Genomic DNA, 27719 nt, shown 5'->3' on the forward strand with positions numbered 1-27719 from the left:
CACATCGTAGCGCTGAGTGGCTTCCTCTGCCCACCGACCTATTTGGAAAATAAAATGGAGCAGGTTGCTGAGGAGGCCCCCTTTTACGTGGGCATAGATCCTGAGGTTGCCTGGCTTTTGCGCTTTTAACTGATAAATGACAGACATTCAACAAGTGTGGCTCGCAGCATGCAGATACAATAATAGGCAAAACTCATGAAATGACTTCCCCCTCGTCATAAAGCCATTAAGTGACGTTCCCTGTCATGCACCTGCTGAAAGCACAGATCTACCAGGAAAAGGGGGGGGGTGATGGTGGTGCTGTAAGCTTGTGTTGGATTGTGTCAGCTTAGTAAATAATAGCTGTTACCCTCCTCCCAGTTTTTTTCTCCCTCTTTCCTCAGTCCTATATTGTTTTAAGTGGATGGTGGGTCTCCTTGTTTCTGAGAGTGCTGATGTTGCAGCATAACAGATTTCTAAATTTACAATGGAACAGGCTCGCTAAAGGATAACCTGTGTGAGTATCTATTCGTAAGGCATAAAAGTGGGTTGCTTGGCTTTCTTGATCCTGCTCTATAGATTTTGGTGGGAAACCCAGTCAGACCAGAAAACTGTCTCCCAATGGTGATCTTGCTGCACAAAGTATTTTAAATGACTGACTGTAAACTGGGGAGAAGGTAGGTAGTGGTACACTACCTCTCTCCAAAGGATTAGCCTTTTGAATGTCCTTGACTGTGTGATCTTTCTCTCACAAACACAAGTGATCAGATTTGTATACATCAGGAAGAAGGGCTGAACTGTGGAGTTGGCCTTGGCCCTGCTTTAGGTAAAACAATCTCAGATGAGGCACAGATTCATCCATCATCCTCTCTCTCTGTTCCCAAGGATTTGGTGCAGTCAAATTATAATTGAGGAGCTTGTGGCTGTGTCATTCTAGTACTTTATGCTTGAACAATTTTAATAATAATCTCTGAAATCCTGGGAGTCTGTTACCATGTGCTTTTAATTAATTGGCAGTAGAACAGACAAGTTGCTTCACAAAGGTACCAACTGGATATTAGGAAAAACTTTTTCACGGTCAGAGTAGTTCAAAAGTGGAATCAGCTGCCTAGGGAGGTGGTGAGCTCCCCTTCACTGGCAGTTTTCAAGAAGAGGCTGGATGAATACTTGTCAGAGATGCTTTAGGCTGATCCTGCACTGGGCAGGGGTTTGGACTAGATGGTCTGTATGGCCCCTTCCAACTCTATGATTCTATGTGAAATATATCAATCAGCCATAGTACCTTTAGGTGCCATCTTGAGATGATGACCTGTAGGTGAAATCTGGGCTGGTAAAGTATGTGAAATCTTAAATACCAGCACCACATTTCTAGGAGTTTTTGCTGCTATCATATTAAGCTGCCTATTCCATACTTAAGAAGGGTTGGTATAAAAGTTTGACTTAAATCATGATGAAATTCTCACTTTATAGTTAAAAGCTGTTACTGCATTGCCTAATGCATAGACCCAAACTACATGTCACACAGAATAGAACTGTGCGTTTCTCCTATCTCCCATTCCCCTTAGTGATCCATTCAGCAGTAAAGGTAGCATCTGCTTCAAAGGCTTTGTCAAATCCTGCGTTTGCAGAATAAGAATCATGTGGGTTGAGAGCAATTACACACAACCTCATTGAAGTTTGGTATGATATGCACACTTGGCAAAAATAAGATGACTCTTCAAAAACTTGTATTCTAATTTGATATTTTTATTCTTTCACGGCTGCTATAAACTCTTGCTTATGCTGGAGGCTCTGTACATCATCTGGAGGATGTTATTGCTACTGGTTTGGTTATGGTTGTATTAAAGGAGCAGGGACTATTAACTGAACAAGCTTAAACTGGAGCCATAGAAATACAATAACATATGGGTCAAAGGTTCTCTCATACTCTCCTTTTGGAGAATAGAGATTGTGTAAGGTGAGAGCCATTAAGCAGATACAGTGGGTCACAAGCTGTTGCAATCCAGCAACTGTCTGAACTCTGCTCCATGTTAAACCAAGAAAATTAGTAATATGACCATCCTGCTATTCTGATGCCACCATCTGCCCAGCTGTATGCCATAGATTTAAATTTAAAGTCACAGCAATAACAAGTTTTGACATTGACTTAATAATGGACTACTAAAAATCAAACTCTCCTCAAAACAAAAAATACATCGTTTGTCTATTTGATAGAGATGCTACTGCTCCTGGCACTTTGCTGTGCTGGACCAACATCTCACCCAAGTCAGAAAAACAGATCTGGAATTCTGTGAGGGGAGCTCTGAGTCCAGAGAGAGGAAGCCCAGAATCACATATGCATTTTAAAATGCTTTAATTATTACTTGAGAGCTGTCTCTTGCTTCAGCCAAAGCAAGAAAAGCATAATTTGTGAATAGTGGTAAGTATGTATTGCAGAATGAGAAACTAGCCCACCTGCTTAACCTGGAAGCTGACCCATGCTGCTCTGTGACTTAATTTGGATGCAATCTCATCGGTATTCTTCTTGCCTACCCCATATCAGTGTCTTTTCCTGTCTCTGAAAATGTTGAGGGGAAAGTCATATCGATTACACTGATGCTTTGTCCGCTTGTTCTTTCTTTTGCATTAGGATGAAGGGACAATTAAAATAAGCTTTTTCGTCTCCTAAGAGTGACAGCAACTATAATAGATACGGAGTAGACATGTGGAGTTTTCCCAGAATCAGTGGAACTCTCACAGCTTTTCCCCATAAATGGAGAAGAGGGTAGAATATGGGGGAAAATTACAAATGTGTACAACTCTGTGCAGAAAATAAGGGAGTGAGGGGGACTAAAACTGTGCTTTAGATATAACACACTTGTTAGGAAATGATACAGAAATGCAGGGAGTTTAATCTACCTTCCTACGTAGTCTTCAGTTGATTTTTAAAAATCTGATGGAAACTCACTTAAAACTGCTTTTCTTACATACAAACAATGGCTGAACTGTTCAGAAGTGCTTTAAGTGTTACCCGTGAAATGTGTTAGAAATGCTGAGATTTTAAATTGAAGTGTTTAAATCCACAGCTCATGCCTTGAGCTGTGGATTTAAATACTTTTGTGGTCTACTAGTCTCCGGAATAAGAGGCTGCTTTCTATGATCACATTTTTTAGTACTTGTGTTAGTATCTAACTGAAGCACAGTGTGTTCTGGCACATAAGCAAGTGGGGCTGAAAAATATTTTAGATCTCTAGGGAAAGCATCACATTTCTAGGGACTTTATTTTCTTTTCTCCATCTATGTTAACAAGTGCTTTATAGGCCTGATTACTGGAAGCGTGAATTTCCATGTGACCAGATCATACCATTAGAAATTGTTCTCCTTAGGCTACTCTCCTTGCCCTCAAATTGTATCAAGAATCTGACTCTGTACATTACATAATCTACCAACTCTGCACCAGCTGACCATCTGCATAGTGTAGCTTGGGTTCAATGCACAGATCACTAGGTAATAGCCATTGTCTATTCACTTTGTAACAGATTGCATGTTGTAGGCTCAGCAGTAGTTCTGTGGCATATCTTTGTCTTGGGACAAGCAGAATTCATGTCTCAACCAGACTTAGATTTTATCTAGGAATGTCATCTGCAGACTCCATGAGCTATAGTTGTGAGGTGGAAAGAGGATGAGTGGCTGTCATACCAGGGAGAGTTTTGATAAAAACTGCTATCCAGCAGTCTTGCAAAGTAAAAGCAAGGCCAGTTAGCAATGGTTTGCCTTCTTGCCTTTAAATATGATCCCACAACTCTTCTATAGGCAAAGACAGGTTGCTTACTTCAAAAAGGCTATGCATGTTAACTTAGAAATAGTGTATCTGTTGCAGAATCGGGGAGACTTCATGCCTGAAAGTGGTAAGGGAGAGAGAGAAGATTTGTGTCTCTATGACGTTTTCCTGTGGTGCTGAATGGTGGTTGTCTTGGAGGTAGCCCTGTGTTACGTGGTCTGAGAGGAATAGGAATGCTGTTCAGATGACTCAGGATTAGACTGATGTAATGTATTCATCATCATGGTGTCGCCTTTGTAATTTCCAGATACCATGCAGTTAGTCCAAACTGCTGTTACCTGTCTTCCTGGTCTGGAATAAGCAGCACACTATACCTAGGCTCCAGCAACCATATAGGCTGCCTGTTTGTTTTTGAGCACAATTCCAGGTGTTGCTTTTGATCTCCAGAGGGACTAACTCACTTATGAGCTGTCCTGCTTCTTCAGATCAGTCACTTTATTATATTTTTAACGCGCCCTCCCCACAAGCGGGCTCAGGGTGAGGTACAACATTGATTAGAATACAACATAAAAACAATAATCACAGCATAAAAACAACTGTCATGGGCTGGGCTAGCCCAAGCAGGGCGGTTCAAGTCCAAACCTTAAGGCCAAAGTCAAAGGGGAGTTCCAAGAGTGAAAGCCAAGTCAAACCGGTGGTCAGAGCATGAGATAAAGCCAGGAGTGAGTCCAGAGTCCAAGAGCGAGGTCAGGCACAGTCCAAGGTCAGTCACCGATAGCGTCAGGTCCAAAAGCAGGCACAGGCAAGGTTCACAGAACACGGAGTGGTTGCAGGCAATAGACACGCACGTTGCTTCCATGCCCGGCAGTGCCTCCAGACTGGCTCTTATAGCCAGGCGTGGTTTTCAGCCAACTGCTGGGGCTCCATCCTGATGCTACTCATCGTCACTCTTCAGCAGCTGGCGCTGGCTCAAGAGGCGAGCACTGCGCCATCTCTCCTGCAGTTCCAGTCTCTGGCGCTGCCTGCGGCGTTCCTTGGGCGTGGGTGAACCTGGGGGGGGGGGTGGAGGCTCTTGGCTGCGCTGCACCTGTAGAAGTCCCTGGCTGAGCTTCCCCTGTGGTATTGGAGCTAGAGGGTGCTGGTGTCCCAGCTGCTGGCTGCAAGCTCTGATCAGCCAGCAGGTGTTGCTCCTGATAGCTGGCTTCTGCTGAATCAGGGCTAGGGCTGGCTACACAGGGCTCCTCTTCTCCTGAGGATTCCTGGCTGGCTACACGAGGCTCCTCTCCTCCAGAGGAGACTTCACTTTCGGACTGGGCCATGACACCATCCCCCCTCCCAACCCCCCTCCTCCTCTGTGGCCCAGGCAGCCCCGGTTTCTGAGGATAGGCCCGATGGAATTGTCGGACTAGGCGGGGGGCATGGATGTTCACCGGCAGGCTCCCAAGAGCAGTCTTCTGGCCCGTACCCCTTCCAGTCTACCAAGTACTGTACTTGCCCCCGCTGGCGACGCAGGTCTAGGATCTGGGCGACCTCATATTCCTCTTGCCCCTCGATGGTAATCGGAGGCGGAGGGGGCTGTGGCCCGGGATGGTGTGGGTCCGGGGGTGAATCCGGGACTAGAAGGGACCGGTGAAACACAGGATGGATCGGGAGGGTTGGTGATAGTTGCAGGCGGTAGGACACGGGGTTCACCTGGTTTGTGATCACGAAGGGTCCAAGGAACCGGGCATCTAGCTTTTTGGAGGGCCGTTGGCTGCGGATATGGTGGGTGGATAACCAGACCCGATCACCCACGGACAAGGGAACACCAGGTTGCCGTTTCCGATCCGCAGCCTCCTTACAGCTTTCCTTGGCAAGCTGGAGTTGCTCCTGCAACAGCTCATGCATGGATTGGAGTTCCTGGAGGCGATCATCAGTGGCTGGGATTCCCGACAAGGGTGCCATGCTAGGGAAGAAACAAGGGTGGTGGCCATAGTTTGCCATGAAGGGGGTCTGCTGGGTGGAGGAGTGCGTTGCATTATTATATGCGAACTCGGCCAAAGGCAGTAGGGCTAGCCAGTCATCCTGTTGATGGTTTGTATAGCATCTCAGATACTGCTCCAGGGTCGCATTGGTGCGCTTTGTCTGCCCGTCAGATTGGGGGTGGTGCGCTGAGGATAAGTGAACTTGGGTGCCAAGAAGGGAGTGCAGGGCCCGCCAGAACCGAGAGGTGAATTGAACTCCACGATCAGAAATTATATGATCCGGACGCCCGTGGAGTCAAAAGATATGCTGAAGGTACAGGTGTGCAGTTTCCTGAGCGGTGGGGGGTCCAGAACAGGGAATGAAGTGGGCCATCTTTGTGAACAAGTCCACTACCACTAGGATGCAGGTGTGGCCTTTGGAGCAGGACAGGTCTGTAATGAAATCCATGGAAATAGTCCTCCATGGCCCAGTGGGTGTGGGGAGTGGATGCAGGAGACCAGAAGGTTTGCCGGGGAAGTCTTTGGCCCGTCTACACGTTTCACAGGCTGCGACATACCGGGCCACATCCGATTGCACCCAGGGCCACCAGAAGTCACGGGTCAAGAGATGGGTTGTCTTGTGGCGGCCGAAGTGCCCGGCGGGTCTGGAATCGTGGACCAGCTGCAGTACTTTTGTTCGTAGTGAGCCTGGAGGTACATAAATCCGGCCCCGGTGAGTCAGTAGCCCCTCTTCCTCTGCAAATCCATCTGCCTGGGGCTGGGAAGACCCCTGGACGTTCTGAAGGTATTTCTGGGCAACTGGGTCCAGTAACTGTTGAGTCTGTATCTCCTCCACCAGCCCTGGAGGGGGTTGCGTGGCAGCGAAAGTTTCTGGAGCCAGGATGGTCATTGGAGGTTGTTCCAGGTCGGGGGATGAGTTGTACTCTGGCTTCCGGGACAGAGCATCGGCCTTCTTATTCTGGGAGCTGGGAACATAGGTGATCCTGAAATCAAAATGGGAGAAGAACAACGACCAGCGAATCTGTCTCTGGTTGAGATGGTGGGCAGTTTGGAGATGTTAGAGGTTCCAGTGGTCGGTGAGCACTTGGACTGGGTACCGAGCCCCCTCCAGATTATGCCACCAAACCTCAAAGGCTGCCTTTATTGCCAGCAGCTCCCGCTCCCAGATGGTGTAGTTCCTTTCTGCGGGGGTCAGCTGGTGAGAGTAGTAGGCGCAAGGCTGTGGAGTGCTGGAGGGGTTTGCACGTTGTGAGAGCACCACTCAGATGGCGGTGCTGGAGGCATCTGCTTCAACTAGGAAGGGTAGCTGGGGATCCGGGTATCGTAGGACTGGTTGCGTGACGAAGCATGTCTTCAGGGTCAGGAATGCCTCGCTGGCTTCCGGTGTCCAACGGAAAGGTTCTTGAGGCCGGAGAAGTTGAGTGAGAGGGACGGCTATGGACGCAACCTGGGGGATGAATTGCCGGTAGTAATTGGCAAACCCCAGAAATCGCTGCACATCCTTCCGAGAACGAGGGGCTTGCCAAGTCTGTACAGCCTCGACTTTAGCTGGGTCCATTTGGATTCCGTGGGGTGATAGCACATGACCAAGGAATTCCACAGTAGGCCGGTGGAATGCACACTTTTCCAGTTTGGTGAACAGGCCATGCTGCTGGAGTCTTTGCAGCACCGTGCGCACGTGCCGAGTGTGTTGCGACGCGTCATGTGAATAAATTAATATGTCATCCAGATAAACGATGACAAACTGATCCAGGATATCTCGAAAGATGTCGTTCATCAGTCCCTGGAACACAGCTGGTGCGTTAGTCAGGCCAAAGGGCATTGCCAGATACTCGTATTGCCCATATCTGGTACTGAAGGTGGTTTTCCATTCATCACCTTCCCGGATGCGCACTAGGTTGTAGGCTCCCCGAAGATCCAGCTTGGTGTAGATCTGGGCTCCCTTGACTTGCTCCAAGAAGTCAGAGATCAGGGGCAGCGGATACCGGTCTCGGATGGAGATTTTGTTCAGGGCCTGGTAATCATTACACAGCCGGAGTTCCCCACTTTTCTTTTTAACGAAGAGGACTGGGGCAGAGGTGGGCGAGGTAGAGGGCCGGATGAACCCTCGCTGCAGATTGGTGGTGAGAAAGTCCCAGAGTGCAGCCAACTCGGGCTCTGATAACGAGTACAGGCGTCCCACTGGCAGAGGGGCACCAGGAATCAAGTCAATGGCGCAATCGTACGGTCGATGAGGAGGGAGTTGGTCTGCTCCTTTTCTCTCAAACACATCTCCAAAATCCACGTATTCCTCCGGCACCGCAGAGGCCTCCTGTGCAGTGGCTTGCAATGGGACCCAGGCATTGATTTTTGTGTAGGCATGGGTCCCGGAAGCAGAGGTCCAACTGGCCCCACCGAATAACTGGGTCATGGTGGCAAAGCCAGGAAAGTCCCAAGACCAGCGGGAATTGTGGGATGCCGCCTACCACGTCAAAGCAGAGGCGCTCACGGTGACGCTGGATCTGCAAGAGGAGGTCCTTGGTGTCTGCGACCACTGGCCCAAAACGCAGTGGCCGCCCATCAATGGCCTCAACTACGGTGGGGGTCTTCTTTGCCTGCAAGGGAATTCTGTGCTGTGCGGCGAACTTGGCATCCATGAAGCAGCAGGATGCCCCTGAGTCTATCATGGCATACACAAATAGCCATCGACCATCAGGCAGGCACAGCTTTACTGGCACCAGGAAGGGTTCAGGAGGAACACTAGAGGCACTGGCCGTCCCCACAAGTTGTTTAGTGGGAGTCTGCTCCTGGCCTATAGCTCAGGTCCTTCTTTTGGCAGGGCAACCATCAGCAAAATGGCCCACCCCACCACAGTACCAGCAGAGGTTGTGGGCGTGACGCCTCGCCTTTTCCTCTGGAGGCAGGTGGGTAGAAGGCGCGTTCAATGGTGCGGGTTCAGCTGTCCTCTCAGGTGAGGTCTGGGGCGAGGGTGGCTGGCTTAGTGCATGTGCTTGCTGCCGGCTCTCCAGTCGTCCATCGATATGGAGGCATAGGAGAATGAGCGCTTGCAGTCCTCCTGGTCGTTCTGATCGGGTCACTTCATCCAGTACTGCATCAGATAGTCCTTCCAGGTACTGGTCAACTAAGGCTGCTTCGTTCCAGTCCAAGTCCTGAGCCAGTAGCTGGAATTCAGTGGTATATTGGGCCACAGTCCCATCTCCCTGGGTGAGGGCGCATATTCTCTGGTTTGCTTTTGACAGCTCTCAGGGGGTTTGCAAAGGCGGTGGTAATGTGAGCCACAAAGCTTGGAAAATCCCCCAGCAGAGGGGATTTGGCCAGTAACAAGGGTGTGGCCCATCTTGCTGCCTGCCCCTTTAACAGGCTGAGGATGAAGCCAACTTTGACTTTATCTGTGGAAAAGTCTCTGGCCCGGAGTTCAATATATAGCTGGCACTGAGCGAGAAATGCTGGGAATGCCTGGCTTCTGCTGAATCAGGGCTAGGGCTGGCTACACAGGGCTCCTCCTGAGGAGTCCTGGCTGGCTACACGAGGCTCCTCTCCCCCAGAGGAGACCTCACTCTCAGACTGGGCCATGACAACAGCAATCAGTAAAACCATTCCAAGATAGGGCAGTCCTGCACTCCTGCCCATCAGCATACAAAAAGGGGAGGTAGTCGCGGACAGATAGAATACTATACCCCTTTTTGGGGCAGCCAGCAGTGGTCTCTTCATAACCCCTCATAGAGGGAGACTGGTGAAAGGTTCGGCAATGATGGACTAAAATTAGCCTCCACCATATGCCTGATAGAACATCTCTGTCTTACAGGCCCGCCTAAATGATACAAGATCCTGGCAGGCCGAGTGTCCTCAGAAAGAAAGTTCCACCAGGTTGGGGCCAGGACCAAAAAGGCCCTGGCCCTGGTAGAGGTTAGCCGAGCCTCCCTAGGGCCAGGTACCACCAGTAGATGTTTTCCGGTTGAACGAAGCGCTCTCTGGGGCACATACGGGGAGAGACGGTCCCTTAGGTATGCTGGTCCCAGTCTGTTTAGGCCTTTATAGGTCAGAACCAACACCTTGAACCGGATCTGGAATTCTACTGGGAACCAGTTTAATAATATCTTTTACTAAAATGTATTATTTATTATAATATTTGCACCTGCCTTACCTTTGTGGCTCAAAGAAGCTTACAGTTTCAAGTTACATACGCTTACCAAGTACATTAAAAGACCAAGTAACCCCGTTCCCTCCAAAATGACTGATGCCTACTCCCCCATTTCAAACCTTAGCAAGTAAATGGCCTTGCAGTTCTTCATAAAAAATTCTAGAGACATCATCTTCCACCTCTTCAGAGAGCCTATTGAATAGGGTGGGAACTACTATAGAAAATGCACATGCTCTCATAGATGCTACATAGGCTACCTTAACTGCAGGAATAGCTGGTAGGTGGCAGGCTGAAGACCATAGTTGGCACAGGAAGACTTATGGGGAGATATGTGGGTCCTAAGCCATGAAGAGCTTTAAAGGTCCTGGCCAGAACCTCAGAAACAAATGGACAACTAATGAAGCTGTTTTAAAATAAGGCAAGATACATTCCTGTCAGTTGATCCCTGACAATAATTTGGTTGCAGCATTCTGAATCTAGTGCAGGTTCTGAGTTGTCTTTAATGTACTCAGTGCTATCTTTAATGCACCCAGGTATAGGAAGTTACGTTGCCTCTTCTGGTTACCATGCCTTTGTTGACAGTTGGAGCCCATTGTTTGCAGCTTGTTTAGATTTCTAAGGCAGCGCATCTGTTACTCAAGGGAAATCCAAGGGATTGTGAAGAGAAGTAATCCCCACCACCCCGGCCTGGGTACTTGATAATCGAACAGGGAGCTTGAAGTAGTCCAGTGGAGTGTGACCGGTATTGTGTTTGGGATATAGGGGAAATACTTGGGAATGGCACCTCTCTCTGCGAGAGTTGCTTATCATTCCAGGGCTGCCTGTTCTCTATTGCTCTGACTGGCTTGTGTAGCCCCTCTTGGCAACCTAGTCCTAGAAACATTCCAATCCCCTCCCCGCTCTCTGTGCAACAATATGCTATTGAGAGATTCCTCCCTGCTGCCATGTGGGTGGCAGTACCAGGCACCATACTTCTATGCGAGCCACTCATGGGTGCGGGGCTTTGTGTTGTTTACTTTGGAACGTCTGTGGGTTGGAAATACAACCGTACTGGATGCCTGATAGATCTCATACGGTGATGCAAGGACCCTGTTGGCAGAGATGGGTGGATCTGGAATTCAGGGATAAAATGTTTCAGCTGTAAAGGCAGAAACATAACTGGAATAAATTCCAGTTATGTTTATAACGGAACACTCCAGGGGAGCATCTTGGTAAGCATTGGGGTCGTTGGGTCCTGTTTATTTATATAACTTTAACCCTTTGATAAATCATCCTGGGAAATGGATAATTTCCAGCTCCTGGATGTTGTTTCAGCCTTCACTCTTTGATAATGGAAATAGAAATATGAGGACATTGTCTTCTGGGTCTTCTCCACAGGTTTTTTGCCCTGGCTTGGGTGCTGTTGGGAAGCACATTTCTGCACCTCCTAGCTTTTTCCTGTCTTTTCATGAGATCTTTCCAAAATCTGCTTTACTACAATATTTTTGGATTGATCACAGCAAAACTGAAATGGCTGCAGTCTTCCCGTCCCATCCACATCAGCACCATTTTGCATGCTTCTGTCCTTCACAGTGGCCATCCTCCACCTCCACACCACCAGAGGGGCTTTTTGCTTGTCTTATATCTGTGACATAGCATTATAACGTTATATCAGTATGTCAATTGCCCATTTAAAAACCCTGAAAGAGCTGGGGGGAGGATGGCTGCTCATGAGGAAATTCTGTTGCCGCTGGGCTGAGTTGACAACATGGAGACTACTGAAAGCAATTGTTGTGGGGAAGAGGTCCTCACCTTACTTGTAAGTGTGTTGGGACCTCATTTTAATAAGGGGGAATGAGGTTGCCATTGAAGTTTTTCTCTCCCTCGGGCTGAAGTTGGGGTTCAGTCTTCACACTCCTTCTGGCAATGTACCAGAATGTGGCAGGGGAAGATTCTTACCTAGGCTGCCCTTCCAGTCTGGCCTGTTTGATAGCTTTATTACATTTCAGGGCCAGGAGTGTGTAGAACCTGGGCAATACTGAATGGTCCTTCAGTGTATAGAAATAGGCTTTTGGGATTATTGCTGGTCTCCCTCCACACTTCCTAGTTTACTCAAGAAAGACTGGATTATTTCCTTAGTCTGAGTGATTGTAAGGTACCATTGCCCCACAGGCTAGAGTATGGGGCTGGGTCTCTGTGTGGGGGTGTGGGAGAGTGCTAAGCGGAATTCTGTCCTGCTCTCAGACAGGCTGAGCAGGTTTGGGCCCATATATCATGGAGCAAGAACAGCAATTGCTGTGTTTCTGTGCAGTGCTGATTTGGCAAGAAAGAAGTCTGGGCTTTGTATCTGTTGTGTGCACGGTGCTTAGATCCTGCCAGGCTTCAGGCTTACTGTTTGAACAGACAAGCTTATATGTGATCATCAAAGAGTAGGAATATCTGGTTCATTGTAATTTCCTACCTCGGAATGACCATATGCTATGCCTAGGTAAGAACTGGGTTCTGTGTCACTGGAGAACTACTTGCTGCCCAGCCAGATGGTTCAGGCAGTATTTTTTCATTCGTGCTCAGAATCTTTTTGCTGTGTGAAATTCTTTCATGATTGAGGTATAACTATGTCTGGGTGGTACGTAAAGATAATGCATTCTGAAATGGCTCTAAATTCTGTGAAACTTTGTTGTAGCCCATCTTCTGCTTAAGTTTCTTTAGTCCTTGCTGAGGAACGTTCTCGCCACTGTCATACTGAAGGCAAAAGAGTGCTGCTCATAATAGGCTGTGGTCTGCCTTTGCTATAGTTGTTGAGCTGTTTTCTCCTCCTCTCCCCAGCCTTAAGGGTGGTATATAAATCAAATGTTATTATTAAATTAGAATGGCTGATGATACGGGCATCGGTAGTTTTCACGAACAGAAACAACAGCTTGTTGCCACCAGTCCTCGGCATGGAGGGTTTGTTTCTTCTTTCCTGTACCAAATTTTCTCTGTTTGGCCTCTCTTGCTTTCTGAGAATGCTTGTCCAATGCTCTCAAGTTTATGCTTTCCTGATTGTTTCTGGGCATGTTGGTGCTACTTTAGTAGTCACATTTGCAGACTCATTTCAATAAACCTAGGCAAATTTTTGCTTTATAAATGCTTTATAAGCATTAAGTTTATTTAAATAAGTCTATTTAATTAGCTTTGTGCTTGTGCAGTATTGGAGAAATTCCAGCAGATCTTGCTGGGTATCTACGGATTTGAGACTGGGTAACTAATGAAAAGCTTACCGTAAAATTTGGCTTTTCAGAAGTTTAGTCAAGCCTGAAGCCTTTCATACGAAATAGTATCCTTGTGTTTGTTTCCTCAAGAATAAATTTCTTATTATGCACCTCTGCTTAAATATGCTTTTAATCAGTCTATTTAATTGTTGATATCTTCAGTTAATGTTTTCCTTTATTGGATAGCTTATGATTGCAACATCTTTATAAGCAACGTGTACCTTCTAGTGTAGTCAAAGTTTTATTCCTTCGTTGTATTGTCGAAGGCTTTCACGGCCGGAGAACGATGGTTGTTGTGGGTTTTCCGGGCTGTATTGCCGTGGTCTTGGCATTGTAGTTCCTGACGTTTCGCCAGCAGCTGTGGCTGGCATCTTCAGAGGTGTAGCACCAAAAGACAGAGATCTGGTGACACTGAGAGATCTCTGTCTTTTGGTGCTACACCTCTGAAGATGCCAGCCACAGCTGCTGGCGAAACGTCAGGAACTACAATGCCAAGACCACGGCAGTACAGCCCGGAAAACCCACAACAACCATTTTATTCCTTCTTTGGATATAACAGTCTTCTTTCATTGTTTGTAAAAATAATGATTAAAATGATAATGTACAGTTGAATGCAAAGCAAGACTGACGGCAAATAATCTTTTCTTGTCTTGCTTTTCTATCGAATGAAAAAAAAATACAAGATTTAAAGAAAATGTGTGCATTCCTCTACTTTTGCAAGACAGTATATGACATTTCCTGTCAGAAGCCTTCAAAACCTCGACAGATCTTCAGCCATTCCCTACCTGGTACCCACCTTTAACCCTGGGGTAGTAGCATGGGACCCTCTGAGCTGCATGCAGAAGACAGGAAGAGGAGGAACTGGGGTTATGTCAAGGTCAGGACCATGGGTGACAGACCGAAAGAGTTAGGAACAGGGGGGAAAGGCTGGGCACCAGAGGGTGTACCATAATGAGGAACAACCCACGGATTGGATTTATGGGCAAATCTCTTCCACCACTTAAATGATCTTACCTTACAGTCCTTTTGTTCTTCTCTTTCTGCAGAGGCATGTGGCTGATGATATCTGTGCATATTCATGAAAATCAGGACCTTTAAAAAAAACAATGGACCCCTATAAGGGTTCATAATTCAACAGCTAGGGCTCTGTGGCCCCTGTATGACTTCTGACCCATGAATAGAAGAAGACCGCTGATGTAGATGGTTTGGTTTTGGCCATGCCATATCGAACAGGAATGAACTGTATATCCCTCCAGTTAGGAGTCTCATTGTGGTGTACATGATGTAGATCCATGTGCCATAGGAACCTGTCACAATTGAGCTGATGCCTGACCTTAGGAAGAGTTCTGTTTTTTTCGTTCTTTGGGCGCTCTGTTCTTTTTGAGTACTTTAACATCTGGTCCACCAATCTTCCTTGTTTGCTTTGAATTAACTGCAAGATTTAGGGAAGAAGGCTTTGTGTAATCTTGTATGTAGGCGTGCTTGTTATAAAATGCTGAAACAACTATGTGGCTCCCCAGCCTAATATGTAGGTGTTTTAAAAACCTTCTCTTGCTGAAGGCTACAGTGTTGATCATGGAGAGATTCTATAATGATCTTGGAATTTGGGGACTGAGCATATTCTTCTAGGTGGAGCCAGAAGCTCTAAATAAAGCTGTTGTAAGAACATTCATGTAAGCAGGGGAATGAGTTTGCAGTGTTAAAATTGACCCCTTTTTTGCTCTTTCAACTTTTGGACTGCCTAATCTTGTACTTAAAGCTGGGGTTGGTGGTGGTTTGTCATGTGCTGGCTAGTGAGTTAACAGTGTGAGAAGGGTGTTTCTCTTTTCTTTTTCTTTGGGCTGTTGGTGAGTAATCAAGGGCTGGGCTGGGCCAGGTAGTAGTAGTTGTTGCATGTTAGCTTCCACCAAGCTGAGGACAATGCATTGCAGTGTCTGCTCGTTCCTTTTTGGAAAGAGCACATGTTTTGTACATAGCATGTGCTGGTAGTAATACCCACTTCTTGACCATTTGAGATGTAGGACTTTGTCTCTCAGACTGAGGTTGATGTGTGTGCCAGGTTGAACATATATTTGCCAACTATAGAGGCATGTATTTTGTTGTAGCTTTTATGGTTGGTTCAGATGGGAGAAGAGCTATAGTATTTTAGGAACTATACTGCCTGATAGGGCAAAGTATTCAGAATTTTATAATAATCTTTTTTTACTTTTTAAGCTAGCTGAAGCAGAAACAGCAAACTTAAAGTTGGGAGATACCCTGGAGCCTATTGTTTTCTGGGGGTGTAAAAAGATGCTGAGGTAAAGAGGAAGTTGGGCAACGCTATACTCCTTTGGAATTCTTGAAACTTACTCCAGGGATTGGCAATGTTGTAAAAGCATTTTCTGAAAGGACCTACCTAAAGCATCACTTGCATGTAGTCACAGTCTAGAGGAATGGATGAATATGCCTCTTTTTGTTTATTTGTGTTTGTTAGTACGAATACTGTGCCCATTTTTATTGCTAGTACTGATGCTGTATATGCATTTTAATGGAATTTATATGCATAACACACATCCTTTATAAATGCAGCAATAATGTATGATGCTGATTTATTGCTGCACAAATGAACGCTGAGGGATGCATATGTTTAACGAGGATAATTTGGTGTGAGGAAACAGAAAACTAAAGACTGGCATGAGCATGATTCACACAAGGAGGAATCGAAAACAAAATAAAGATGATCAAATTGAATTGAGCTTGTAGAATTCAGTAGCATTCCTGTCACAGATTGACTTACCCATTCCGTCTCTTCCTGTACAGAACAGCTGCTGGTACCACTGCCATGGACTCACTGGTGAATATGTATCGAGACTTCATGAATGGAGCAGGTGAGCTTTGCTTGTTGGGGGGTGGGGGCTGATTAAGAGAAGCCTTGCTTAATATGTACTTCAGGGACAGGAGGGGTGCTGATATTCAGGTACTAGTGGGTAGAGGAAGATACTGTGATGATAACTGAACTGAAACGAGATGAGGGAAAGAAGTAGTTATCATGTTATATCCATTTCTTCTTCTGGCCCTTTTTTCAGCCAGGTGGACCCTTGTAATTTTGTTGATCACTCATTAGTCCTAAAAAGTGCCACTGCTGAATACCAGGTTGGCTGGAGTGTAAAACATCTATCATTCAGGATTTTACAGCAGGTGATGGGGCTAAGTTGGTGTGTATCTAATAATAAATAATAATAATTGATTTATATACCGCCCTTCAGGATGATTTAACACCCGCTCAGAGCGGTTTACAAAGTATGTCATTATTATCCCCACAACACAACAAGCACCCTGTGAGGTGGGTGGGGCTGAGAGAGCTCCTAGAAGTTGTGACTGACCCAAGGTCACCCAGCTGGCTTCAAGTGGTGGAGTGGGGAATCAAACCTGGTTCTCCAGATTAGAGTCCTGCGCTCTTAACCACTACACCAAACTGGCTCTAAGATCTGGATGAGTAAAGAGGAGGAGGAGCTTTCTCCCAGCTACTACTACTCACTATTTCAAGGTGGGAACTATATGCCAACCACAGTCCTTACATAACAGTGGCCTTGCTGCTGTTCCTGGAATATGGGGCAGGTATCACACTGGGGAACAGTGCTCAAAAGAGTCATAGGTGACATATTAATAGTCACATATGGCTCCCAAGCCACTGAGTATTGCTGTTCTAGATCAATTTTACTTTGTTTTCAGGTATAGATATCACCTTGGTTGTGATGAGTGAAGATCTTTGCAGGGCAAATGACAGTGGAGGAGGGAGAGTGCATCCCTGTTGATTACCTGGACCTCTTGGTGTCTTCTGATATAATCTGTCATGGTATCATTCTAGAGAATCAGGCTAGGTTAGAAGTGGGGGTTCTACTCATATGGCTGACTAGTTCCGGGGGGTGGGGGAACTGCTGCTTGGCCCCATGGCATTTATGCTCTGGGATACTTTGGGATCATCTTTCCCTCTGCAGACTAACATCTTCATGAAACCATTGGGAGAAATCATTTGAGGATCTGGAATGTGCCACTAGTATGTGGATGATATCCAGCTCTGTTTCTCTCTAATGCCTGAGTTGGGTGGGTCTACATTCTGCACAAATGCCTGGAGAAATGGAGGGCCAATAAATTGAAGCATAGGACAGACAAGAATTAGGTGCTGTTTGTCAATTACAAAGCTGCTTGAAAGTTAAGGAGGCGGTTTCACTCCTCATGAAGGAACAGGTTCACAATTTGTAGGTACTGCTGGATCCTGGCCTATAGTTAGAGTTTCAGGTCTCCTCTATGCTGTGCAGCATATTTTATCAGCTTTGGTTGATAACTATGTTTTTTTCCTCAAAAAGAGTGATCTTGATGCACTTTATGTGGGGCTGCATTTGAAAACTGTTTGGAAGGTTTACTTGGTCCAAAATGCAGTGGCTAGGCTATTGTTGGAACTGGATACAGGGATCATATCACCCTTGTGCTGAAAAATCTAATACTGTGGCTGCCCATTTTTAGGCACAACTCTGAGTGCGGGTTCATACTTTTTAAGGTCTAAATGCTATGGCTCTGGATACTTGCAGGTTTGCCTCCTATATTATTCAAGGATCCAGAGGAGTTAGCCGTGTTAGTCTGTAGTTGCAAAATAGTAAAAAGTCCAGTAGCACCTTTTAAGACTAACCAACTTTATTGAGGCATAAGCTTTCGAGAACCACAGTTCTCTTTGTCAGATGAAGAGATCTGTGGTTCTTGAAAGCTTATGCCTCAATAAAGTTGCTTAGTCTTAAAGGTGCTACTGGACTTTTTACTATTTTGTTTAACTCACCTCAAACTCTGTTCTTTGCCCTTGCCTACAGTGGTGACATGGGAAGAAACCAGAGAAAGGGCTTTTTCAGTCTAGTTATCTTTGAGATTCCGTCCATCCCCATTGAGGCTTGCTGTCCTTTACAAGCTGGGCCAAACATTTCTCTTTACCCTGGCTTTTATTTATTTGCAAAATTCATTCCCCAACTTTCTGCCCTCATTAGGGCTAACAAGGCGGTTAACAGATTAAAAACATAATATAAAACATATTAAAACCCATTAAAACCAAACAAAAACACACCATTAAAATCAAAGCTAAAATACACATACAAAAACATAAAACATCAATAAAACTTAGGGCAGGAAGGAGCAATCCATGAGGGAATGCCGGATGAAACAAAGTCTTTACCCACTGGTGGAAGATGGTAACTGAAGGGAACAGATAAGTCTCCCTGGGAATAGAGTTCCAGAGTATTGGTGCCATTACCAAGAAGGCTCCCTCCCGGGTTGTCACCTGCTTAATCTCAGAAGACGGGCATCCAAAGCAGGGCCTCAGAAGATGACTATAGTGGTCAGGTAGGTTCATAAGGAGGTACATAGTCCCTCCAGCAGATATGCTGATCCCAAGCCATATAGGACTAAAAATCAACTCTAGCACCTTGAATTGTACCCAGAAGCTGATTGGGAGCCAGTGTAGATAGGCCATGACTTGAATGATACAGTCCTTACAACTCACTCCAGTCAATATCCTGGCTACCACATTCTGCACCAATTGAAGTTTCCAAACACTTTTCAAGGGCAGCCCCCACACAGAATGCATTGCACTAATCTAATCTAGATGTAACCAGGCCATACACTACAGTGGACAGTCCAAATCTCTGGATGATTTCATCCACAGTTTCATATAGATGTTTAAAAGCAAAGGGGACCAGATGGAGCCTTGTAGGATGCCGCGGGTCAAAGACCAAGGGGCTGAACGGTAGTCCCTCTGCATAACCTTCTGAAACCTACCCTCCAGATAGGACCAGAACCACCACAAAATGGTGCCTCCCACTCTTGGCCTGGAAGGGGGAGGTCCAGATCACTGGTATCAAAAACTGCTTACAGCTCCAGAAGAATTAATGGAGTCACACTCCCCATGTCCTTTTCAGGAAATGGTCATCCACTAGAGTGACCAAGGCTGTTTCAGTCACATAACCAAGCCTAAAACCAGATTGGAAAGGATATAAACAATCTGCTTCATCTAGGAAAGTTGCTCAACCACCACCCATTCCATTGAGACTGGTCAATAGTTGTTGAGATCTCCTGGGTATAGTGTAGACTTACTTAGAAGTGGATGAATCACAGCCTGTTTCAAGACTGGATGACCAACCCCTCTCTCCAGGAGGCTTGAATTACTTCTTGGACCCAGACAGCCAGCCCCCGTCCTGCAGATTTAATTAAACCAAGAAGGATAAGGGTTATACAAGCAGGTGGTAGGACTTAGACTTCTATCCTGTCCTCACCATGAGACTGAATAAACTATCCCAAATAGCTGGACAAGTCGGCACCCTGGCACCATCTGACCCTGTCACTGCTAATGTAGAGTCCAAGTTAGAAGAGAGGAGCAGATGTGAGAGATTTTATCTGCAAAGTGTTGAGCAAAACAGAGTGGGCCACTGAACAGCCTAGTTCCTCCTTCAGAGGCCAGATCCCAACAGGCCTCTGACTACCTGGAACAGCTCTGCTGGCCTACACTGTGCAGATATAGGGGCAGTGGAAAAGTATTGTTTCTTCACTACTATCACTGCCATGGAGTACACTTTAAAATGAGCTTTAGCCTGTGTCTTATCAGATTTATCCTGAGTCTTCCTCCACTGTTGCTGTAGCCATCTCCCTTGGTTTTTCATTGCCACTGCCCCTCAGTACACAAAGGGGCTGCCTGGGCTTTAACACCTGAGAGGCTTCCTGAGAGTAGTGTCAACTGACCAGGTCATTTTCTCATTCCAGAGGTCAGTTAGAGCACTGATAGTAGCACCAGCATTATGAACAGGAAAATCCCCTAGAGCTGTCAGAAAGCCATTCAGATTCATCTAGTCCAGAGGTGGATCATTTTAATAGATCCCCAACCCTGCAGTCTTGGTATTCCTGTAAGTCTAAACCTGAGCAAATAGTTATCTATTTCTCTCAAATTTATCCTAGCCAGAATAAAATATCAGATCAAGAGTGTGACCTGCATAATGTGTAAGATAAGTTATTATCTCAGGCTCAAGATTGTCATGCAGGCCATGAAATCCTGAATTGCTCCCCACAAGATTCCCTTGACATGGATATTGAAGTCCTCTAGCATAGCCAGCCTAAGAGTCTTCAACGCCACCCTGAGACTACCTGTGTCAGGCAGCAGAGTGAGTTGTACACCAACAGAATCCCAGTATCTCTCAATCCCAACATTAGGTACATAGCCTCAAAACTGGAAGTGTCCTGGATGGAGCACCATGCTGAGGGGAATATAGATTACAGCAACTCCAGCTCCCCACCTGCCACACCTATGCCAATGTATCACTGAATAACCTGGGGGACACAGGTGGGAGTGGTTAAACCGCTTTTTAAGCAATTTTTCTGTCTGGGTTGTTTTATAGATGTTTTATAGATGTATTTTTACTCTGCTTTCATGCCCCTTTAAGGCTTTGGGGTGGTTTTTAATGATTCATTTTAATATTGATCCTTTTATTATTCTTGTTTTTACTTCCTTGCTAAGTAAGTTTCTGGAGAGGTGGCATTTATGTTTTTTAAAAAAATATGTTCTACAAATGGGTTGCAAGTCTGACATTGACCTGTGATTAAGTTTTTTTACCTTTCCCCCTAGTATTGTGAGTTCTTGTGGTTGTAGTGCCCCTCAGAAACTTGAAACAAGTAATGGAACTGAAAATGTTTGGGTGGGTCACTATGCACAGGCCTTTGAACAACTTGCTTTCTTGCAGACCCCCGGATTGCCACATATCCACTGATGGGCACACCATGGCTCATGACGGGTATCTTGCTGAGCTATGCCTACTTTGTATTGTCACTGGGGCCAAGAATCATGGCCAACCGGAAGCCTCTGAACCTCAAGACATTCATGCTTGTCTATAACTTCTCCATGGTAGCACTGTCTATCTACATAGTCTATGAGGTAAGCTCCCCACCCCCCACCCCCATAGATCAAGTTAATGTCACAGCTACTTCTGAAACTTCCCAATGTTTGCTTCAAGGCCGCTCCAGTCACAAATTACTGACACAGTGGGAATGCAGAATACACAGCTGGACATTTATCAGTCATGAAGCAGGAGGTTTACTTATAGTATTCCATCCTATTCATACTTGGATATTCTTTAAATTTGCAGTACATCCTGTATTTAAATGATACCTAATAAATTATCATGAGAAAATTTCACAACTTCCCGAATAATTTATTCAATTGGCAAACTTTTCAGGGTTAGGAGGAGTTGCTTGACTGTTAACCTGGACTGCTGGGATTTGTGTTAGCAGTTTTCTTAGTCCCTAATTGTAAAAATAAGTTTGGGGAAAAAATTCTGTTCCCAAAGTAGCCTAATCTAAGTCCCCAAAACACTGTATGTTGCTATCAGTAAGATGCACATTAATGGAATTACTTTGCACCACCTTGCAAATTGTGGAAGAGGAACCAACTTCTAATTCTGCCTCCTCCTGGTCCTCAGATTGCATCCAGCATTGTCACCATACTTTAAAGATCCTTTTTTTTAAACACAGCCATGAAACATGCTAGAAACATGTTTTTTTTTTTGTTGAGATGGAGGATATCTTGATGGGTGATTCCCACCCTCCATTCAGGGAGTCAGGAACAAGTTTTCTACGTCCTGTTTTCCTAGTGGGAGACACCCTTTCTGTCAGTTTCATTCCTTCTTCTACAGGGAGAGCAGCTTCATCCGAGCGCTGCCTTGCCTTTCAACTGTTTTTCTTCCTTTCCTTCACTTCTACTTTCCAGAACCTGATTCTTGCCTTGTTTACTCCTTTCTACTTTACCTCATTTCTGTTCTCTTTCTCTCTGTGTCTGCTAGAAGGCTTGCAGGGGAAGCTTTCACCTCCCTTCCTCTGGGCATGGCGGCCATTGCATGGCAAGACAGAATCATGGACCAGCAGAACATGCTCTTCCATCACAATAGGATGGAAAATCACGGGGGATGCGACGGATTCCTCTCTGAGGGAGTGTTGGAAGCCCCCCTCACCATTGCTTCCCAGCAACAACCCCAGAGACACTGGGGCAAACTGCGGAGGAAGTTTGCCCCGAGGAGGCCACAGTTGTGGCCACTCATATCGCGAAGAGACCAGAAGCGCAAACGGCACTATTCCTCCCTGAGCAAAGGAAACACGATAGCCATATCTGGTCTCGCAACCAGCTGGGAGGTGGCTATGGAGTGGATTTTTCCACATCCTTATGCCAGTCTAGTGGCGTAAGACCCAGTGCAGGGCAGTCAAGCTGGTCTGAAATTCAACAGTCATCCGTGCCTTCAAAGCCCACGGCGAATGAAGGAGGGCTACTCGTGAGTAATGCGATGGGATCGGGACCTGTGGTAGTACCCCAGAAATTCCTAAATGTCATTAGACAGACTATTTTAAAAAAGCTAGCTTATCTTACCTCAGAAAGCCACGGCAGCCATTTCTGGCCTCGCCAAAGCTGGCAACCTTGTCAGCAGACCAGGAGGTGGCTGCAGAGCGCTTTCCCACATCCAAAGCAAATCAGTGGGCACAGGACCCAGCAAGAGCACCAAATAGCAGCAGCCCCAGGGGCCCAGTGCTGCTGATGGTCTACTTGTGAGTAATGCAGTTGGGTCAGGCACTGTGATGCTATCCCCAGATTTCCTAAACTTGATTACATAAACTGAGACTGCCAATTTTTTGTCTGAGGGAAGACAGGTCTCCCTCTGGTTCTTCCTCCAGGCCTCCCACCCCCAAACAGGGAACTGTGGAAGAGGCCATTTCTTACAAAGGGAATCCTAGCAATTGCCTATGCTGAGAGAGAGCTCTTGCTGCAATTGTATTCATCCTGTCTCTGGAATCTTTCCTGTATGACACCATTTTTAACAAGAGACAGTTTGGTGTAGTGGCTGGAGTGTTGGGCTGGGATCTGGGAGATCCACATTCTCATGCCATTCTCCCTGGGAGGCCTGCCTATGGCCTTGGGCCCATTTCATTCTCTTGGCCTGGTCTTCCTTGCGGGTTTGTTGTGTGGCTAGAATGGAAAGGTATGAAATGTTGTATACACCTTGGAGCCCCCACTGGGGCTGACAGCTGGGGTTTAGATAAACACAACCATCTTTCTACTCAGAAAGGGTGCCCTGAGGCAAGATGTCCTTGATGCACAAACTTTCATTGAATTGGCTATTGGCAGGGCCTCTGCTGTAACCCTTAGCAAATATATTCTTTGTTCCGGTGGTTATCACTATTATTGTTGAGGATCTACAGATTAAATAGCGCTTCATCTCTGTTAGTCTGAGAACCAGAATTCTCTGTTGCAATTTTTTCTTTAAGCTACTGATGAACAGGTCATTATGACCTCTCTGCCATCCCTTGGAGGGAGCATGAAATGTGTTTAACCCTATCCTAGGGCATAAAGGGTATGGGCCAAAGTGCTATGAACTGAGGCCGTTGATCATCTCTAATAGCAGAGTGCATCCTTGTAGAAAAAAGATAAAAGCCCAGTGGCTTCCAGAGAATTAATGTTGCTATGTGTTTTTGCAAGTTCAGTTTACTTTTTCAGACATCTGTGTGTTTCATAGTGACTGTTGCTGTGACTTCACATAGACTCTGAATTCTTCAGTCCAAATAGACAGCACTCTTGTTACAGGTAAGTGTGTCCCTCCTTTCTCATGTCTCCACTCCCCCTGGACAAGGGGAAAAGGAGTGTACACCATATTCTTCACAGTGCCAAAAAGAATGGAGATTGGAGGGTGATACTAGACTTAAAATTAACAACAAGTTTGTCAAACTTGGGCGTCTCAGATTGGAGACTATGAGATCCATCATAGAAACCCTGCTAATGGAGGGCCGCTAGCTCAGTGGCAGATCACCTGCATACAGAAGGACCCAGAAGCCCCTGGCATCTGTTGTTCATGGATCTCAGGGCCAACCTACACCAAAGGAGTACCTTAATGTACTAGATCTGATGAAAGCATATCTCCACATTCTGATCTTGTCCGGGCACTGAAGACTCCTCTGTTTCTGCACAAGAGGACTCCATCTACAGTTCAGAGTACTTCCATTTGGCCTCTCCACAGCACAGAGGGCCTTCACAGAGAATTTGATCAACCCAGCGTAAAGCTAAGGGAGAAAAAGTATTCATCTACACACTTACCTGGACAACTTGCTGATCAGGTTAAGCTCTGCATGCCTACAAGCTTACAGTTCCTGATCAACTTACAGAGAAGTTCTTTATAATCCAAACAGTGACTAGAACATCTAGAAGCCCTATTAGACACAACACGCAATTCTTTCTTCCTAACTGAAGCAGTGGCAAAGAAGAGAAAGGAGATGTCACAAGTGATCATCAAGGCCAGGTATTTATTAATGACATTTGTGAAACTGTCTACTGATTCCGAGTATCGACGACATCCAGGGAGGTCAACTACATACAGACTTCTGAGACCCTTCCAGCTACAAATTATGAACAAGAAAGGTCTTTCCATTCAGTTCTTCCTCACAATAAAAATAAATAAAGAAAATAATATATTTTTTTAAAAGACTTGTATGGTGGACAAATATGACGGGCCTTCTGCAAGGAAAGCAACACTGCATTCCAGAAATGGAACAGGTTACGTGGACACCAGTCTGTCTGGATGGGGAGCAGCACTAGAAGATCCACCAGTGCAAGGTCGATAGTCCAGCAGTGAGACGAGACCCTCTGTCAACCTACTGGGGCTTCGGGCAGTTTATCTAGCCCTACTGCACTTCAGACCACGAATACTAGACGAACACGTTCTAATCAGAACAGACAGCATGTCAACCAATTAAGTGGACAGATATTTCACCAGGTGCTTCCATCCCGAGGCCACAGTAACCGATGCATTGACATCACAGTGGCCATGCATTCTGCTGTTTGCCTTCCAACTTCTCCAATTCTCCTGAAGCTAATCAGGAAGATAAGAGAACAAAAAACAAACAAAAAAGCAGAAATCATAGTGGTAGCACCCTACTGGCCCCAGCTTCCATGGCTCTCTGCTTTTCAACAGCTGTCAACACTTCTACCACTGACTTCTCCAAGATCTCAGGATATGCTCCAGCGATGCCAAGTTCTGCATCCACACCTGGATTAGCTACATTTAACCACATGGAGAGTGAGCAAGACTACCTCTCTCAGGCTATTCTCAAGAAGTAACCAACATGCTGCTGGCCTCTAGGAGACAGTTCGCGAACAGGGTATATAATACATTATAGAAAGCCTTCACAGGAGATGCAAAAGAAAAAGGGATTAATGTCATGAAACCCCAAACCAGATCCATTCTGTACTTCCTACAGGTCTGTCATGCAAGCAGTCTCAGAGCCTCAGCCTTAAGATGTCAAGTCACAGTCTTAACAACAGTGCTGCCCCATTACGAGGGTCTGAGTTTGCCCAGACACCTCACATATGTAGCTCCCTCTAGTGTGATACTCTGAAGGATCCACCACAGGTTCACCAAATTGTGACTTGGAAATTGCATGCAGTTCTGTCTGCTGTTATCAGACACCCCTTTGAGAGCCTATCAAGGAAATTCCTCCTAAGTGGCTGAGGACTTTGTTCCTTACCACAGTTACATCTGCAGGAAGGGTATTGGAACTGGGTACCCTGTTAATTAGCTTGAGCTATGTATCTTGCACAAGGACAAAGTGGTCCTGAGAACAGATCCTACCTTCATACCAAAAATGATCTCTCCCACAGATCACAGGAATTATGTCTACTCTCAGTTGACCAAATACTTTTTATCTCAAAGAAGAAATGTGGCATACTCTGGACATAACTTATTCCAAAAGCATTTCTTTATCAAACAAAGCAAATTTGGAAAACTGCTTCTTTATTTATCTCTATATCCTCGCTGAATAAAGGAATGAGGATGTCTAAATCTTCCATTAGCAGTAATCTCAAGGCATGCATCATCAAAACACACAAAATTAAAAAAACTAGACATACCAACTAAAATTACTACTCACTCAATACGAAGTGCTGCAACCAGCGCAGCATTTGCCAGACATGCTACAGTTAAGAGATTTGCAAAGCAGCTACTTGGGCATCTGTATCTACCTTTGTTAAACACTATAAGCTGAACACTTGTGACTCAGTGGATGCAGCGTTTGGCAGGAGAATGATCCACCCAGAAAATAGGGACACTGTTCTGGGAGGTCCCATCAAGATGTCCTCCGCCTCAGAGGGAGAATGGACCATTGGATACTCACTGTGAAGGGTCCTGCTCCTCTGAGGAAAGGAGGACATCTTGCCCCTCCCAAAGTCATTGTTTTTTCACTCTCTTCTGCCTGCCAAATTTACTTCCTGTCCTGTTGTTTCTGCTTAACACGTTTGTTACTCACCTTTCTCCTTTTTATTCAGTTCTAGAGTGTCACATTCATAATTATGATGCTATAACTACTTTCAAAGTTGCCAAAACTGAAAGAAAGGGTGACTCCCACTAGGAAGACAGGAAGTAGAAAACTTGTTCCTGCCTCCCTGAATGGAGAGTGGGAATCACCCATCAAGATGTTCTCCTTTCCTCAGAGGAGAAGGACCCTTCACAGTGAGTATCCAATGGTCCGTTCACTGCCATTCCCCCTAGCCTAGAACCCAGGTAACTCACTTGGCTGGCTTCATCTGGGAAGGTGTGGCCCCATTCTCTCAGGAACTCTGTCACTTGCACTAAGTAATACCCCAATTCCTCAGGGTATTCAAAATGTGTTTCCCGCTTGCATAGTCCAACACTTGCCAAGGTTGAGGCCTTGGAGCTCTTCCCACGGGCCCTCCATCTGGGGGAACAGGTTAGAGCGGGGGGGTACACTGGGGCTTGGGCTCCTTGCCCATCTGGAGGGGCTTGGGCTTCTTGCCCATCTGTGGTGGGGAGTGGCTGATCCACCAGCTGTGGAGCTCCTCGATCTGGTCGCCAGTCTTGATCTTGGAAGTCTTGGAGGACAATCCTCATGAAGTCTTGAATGTTCCACATAAAAGTGTACATGTTGCACCTCATCACTCCCACCTTGGCCTGAAGCTCCTGCACCAGTTCTGCGGAGGTTGTTCCCAACAGCTCCTCTGGCTTGAATTCCCTATCCTCCTCCTCCTCTTTCTCGAGAAGTCCCTCTCCCAGGAGACTTTATCTAAACAGATGGCTCCCCCGACTATCCAGCCGACCTAGTTCCCTCTTTGCCAATGTCACCCGAAGGGTCCATACTAGCGGAGTGGCTTCAGTCAGGATCTGTAATCACCAAGCTGCCGGGGCTGCACTGCAGCTCTAATCGGTGCACCTGCGCCAAGCCCATACCCGTCAGCGGGGTCTTGGGGTGGTTCCTCAGCATTCCCTGTAGCACCGGTATCCTTATCCTTTCCCTCTGCCATGGCATAGGTTTCAGGATTCTGTGGTTACTCAGGTCCAAAGAAAGTGGGGCAACTCTCAAAAGTCATCACTATAAGTAGTAAAAATTCTTTATTGATAAGCTGTCATACACTTATGCCATCTTTGCCAGGAATAACAGTTGCAGGCAAGCATCTACATATGTAAGCTTTCCCAGCATGGGCAGTTTCAAACTTCCTCCCCACTCTGCAGTGATCAGCAAAGCGGGAAAATTCGTAACCTCCCCTCCTTTCTCTAACTGTCAGCCAAGCAGAAAAAAACAGGGATGATGTAGTA

General features: G+C 46.0%; 1 protein-coding gene across 3 annotated transcripts in view; it reads left to right on the forward strand.

Moving 5' to 3' along the window:
- Window positions 1-27719, forward strand: part of ELOVL1 (ELOVL fatty acid elongase 1) — a 36097-nt gene that overhangs the window by 584 nt on the left and 7794 nt on the right. The window contains exons 1-3 of one of the 3 annotated variants that reach the window (XM_054979060.1): window positions 408-496; window positions 15874-15941; window positions 20823-21013. In XM_054979060.1, the coding sequence (XP_054835035.1) occupies window positions 15896-15941; window positions 20823-21013 (237 nt within the window). In that variant the 5' untranslated portion in view covers window positions 408-496; window positions 15874-15895. Of the gene's footprint in view, window positions 1-407; window positions 497-12199; window positions 12312-15873; window positions 15942-20822; window positions 21014-27719 lie in introns of those variants that run through there. The other 2 variants (XM_054979058.1, XM_054979059.1) reach the window with 2 other exon arrangements.

The sequence above is a fragment of the Eublepharis macularius genome, chromosome 5 (assembly GCF_028583425.1).
Source record: "Eublepharis macularius isolate TG4126 chromosome 5, MPM_Emac_v1.0, whole genome shotgun sequence".
NCBI lineage: Eukaryota > Metazoa > Chordata > Lepidosauria > Squamata > Eublepharidae > Eublepharis > Eublepharis macularius.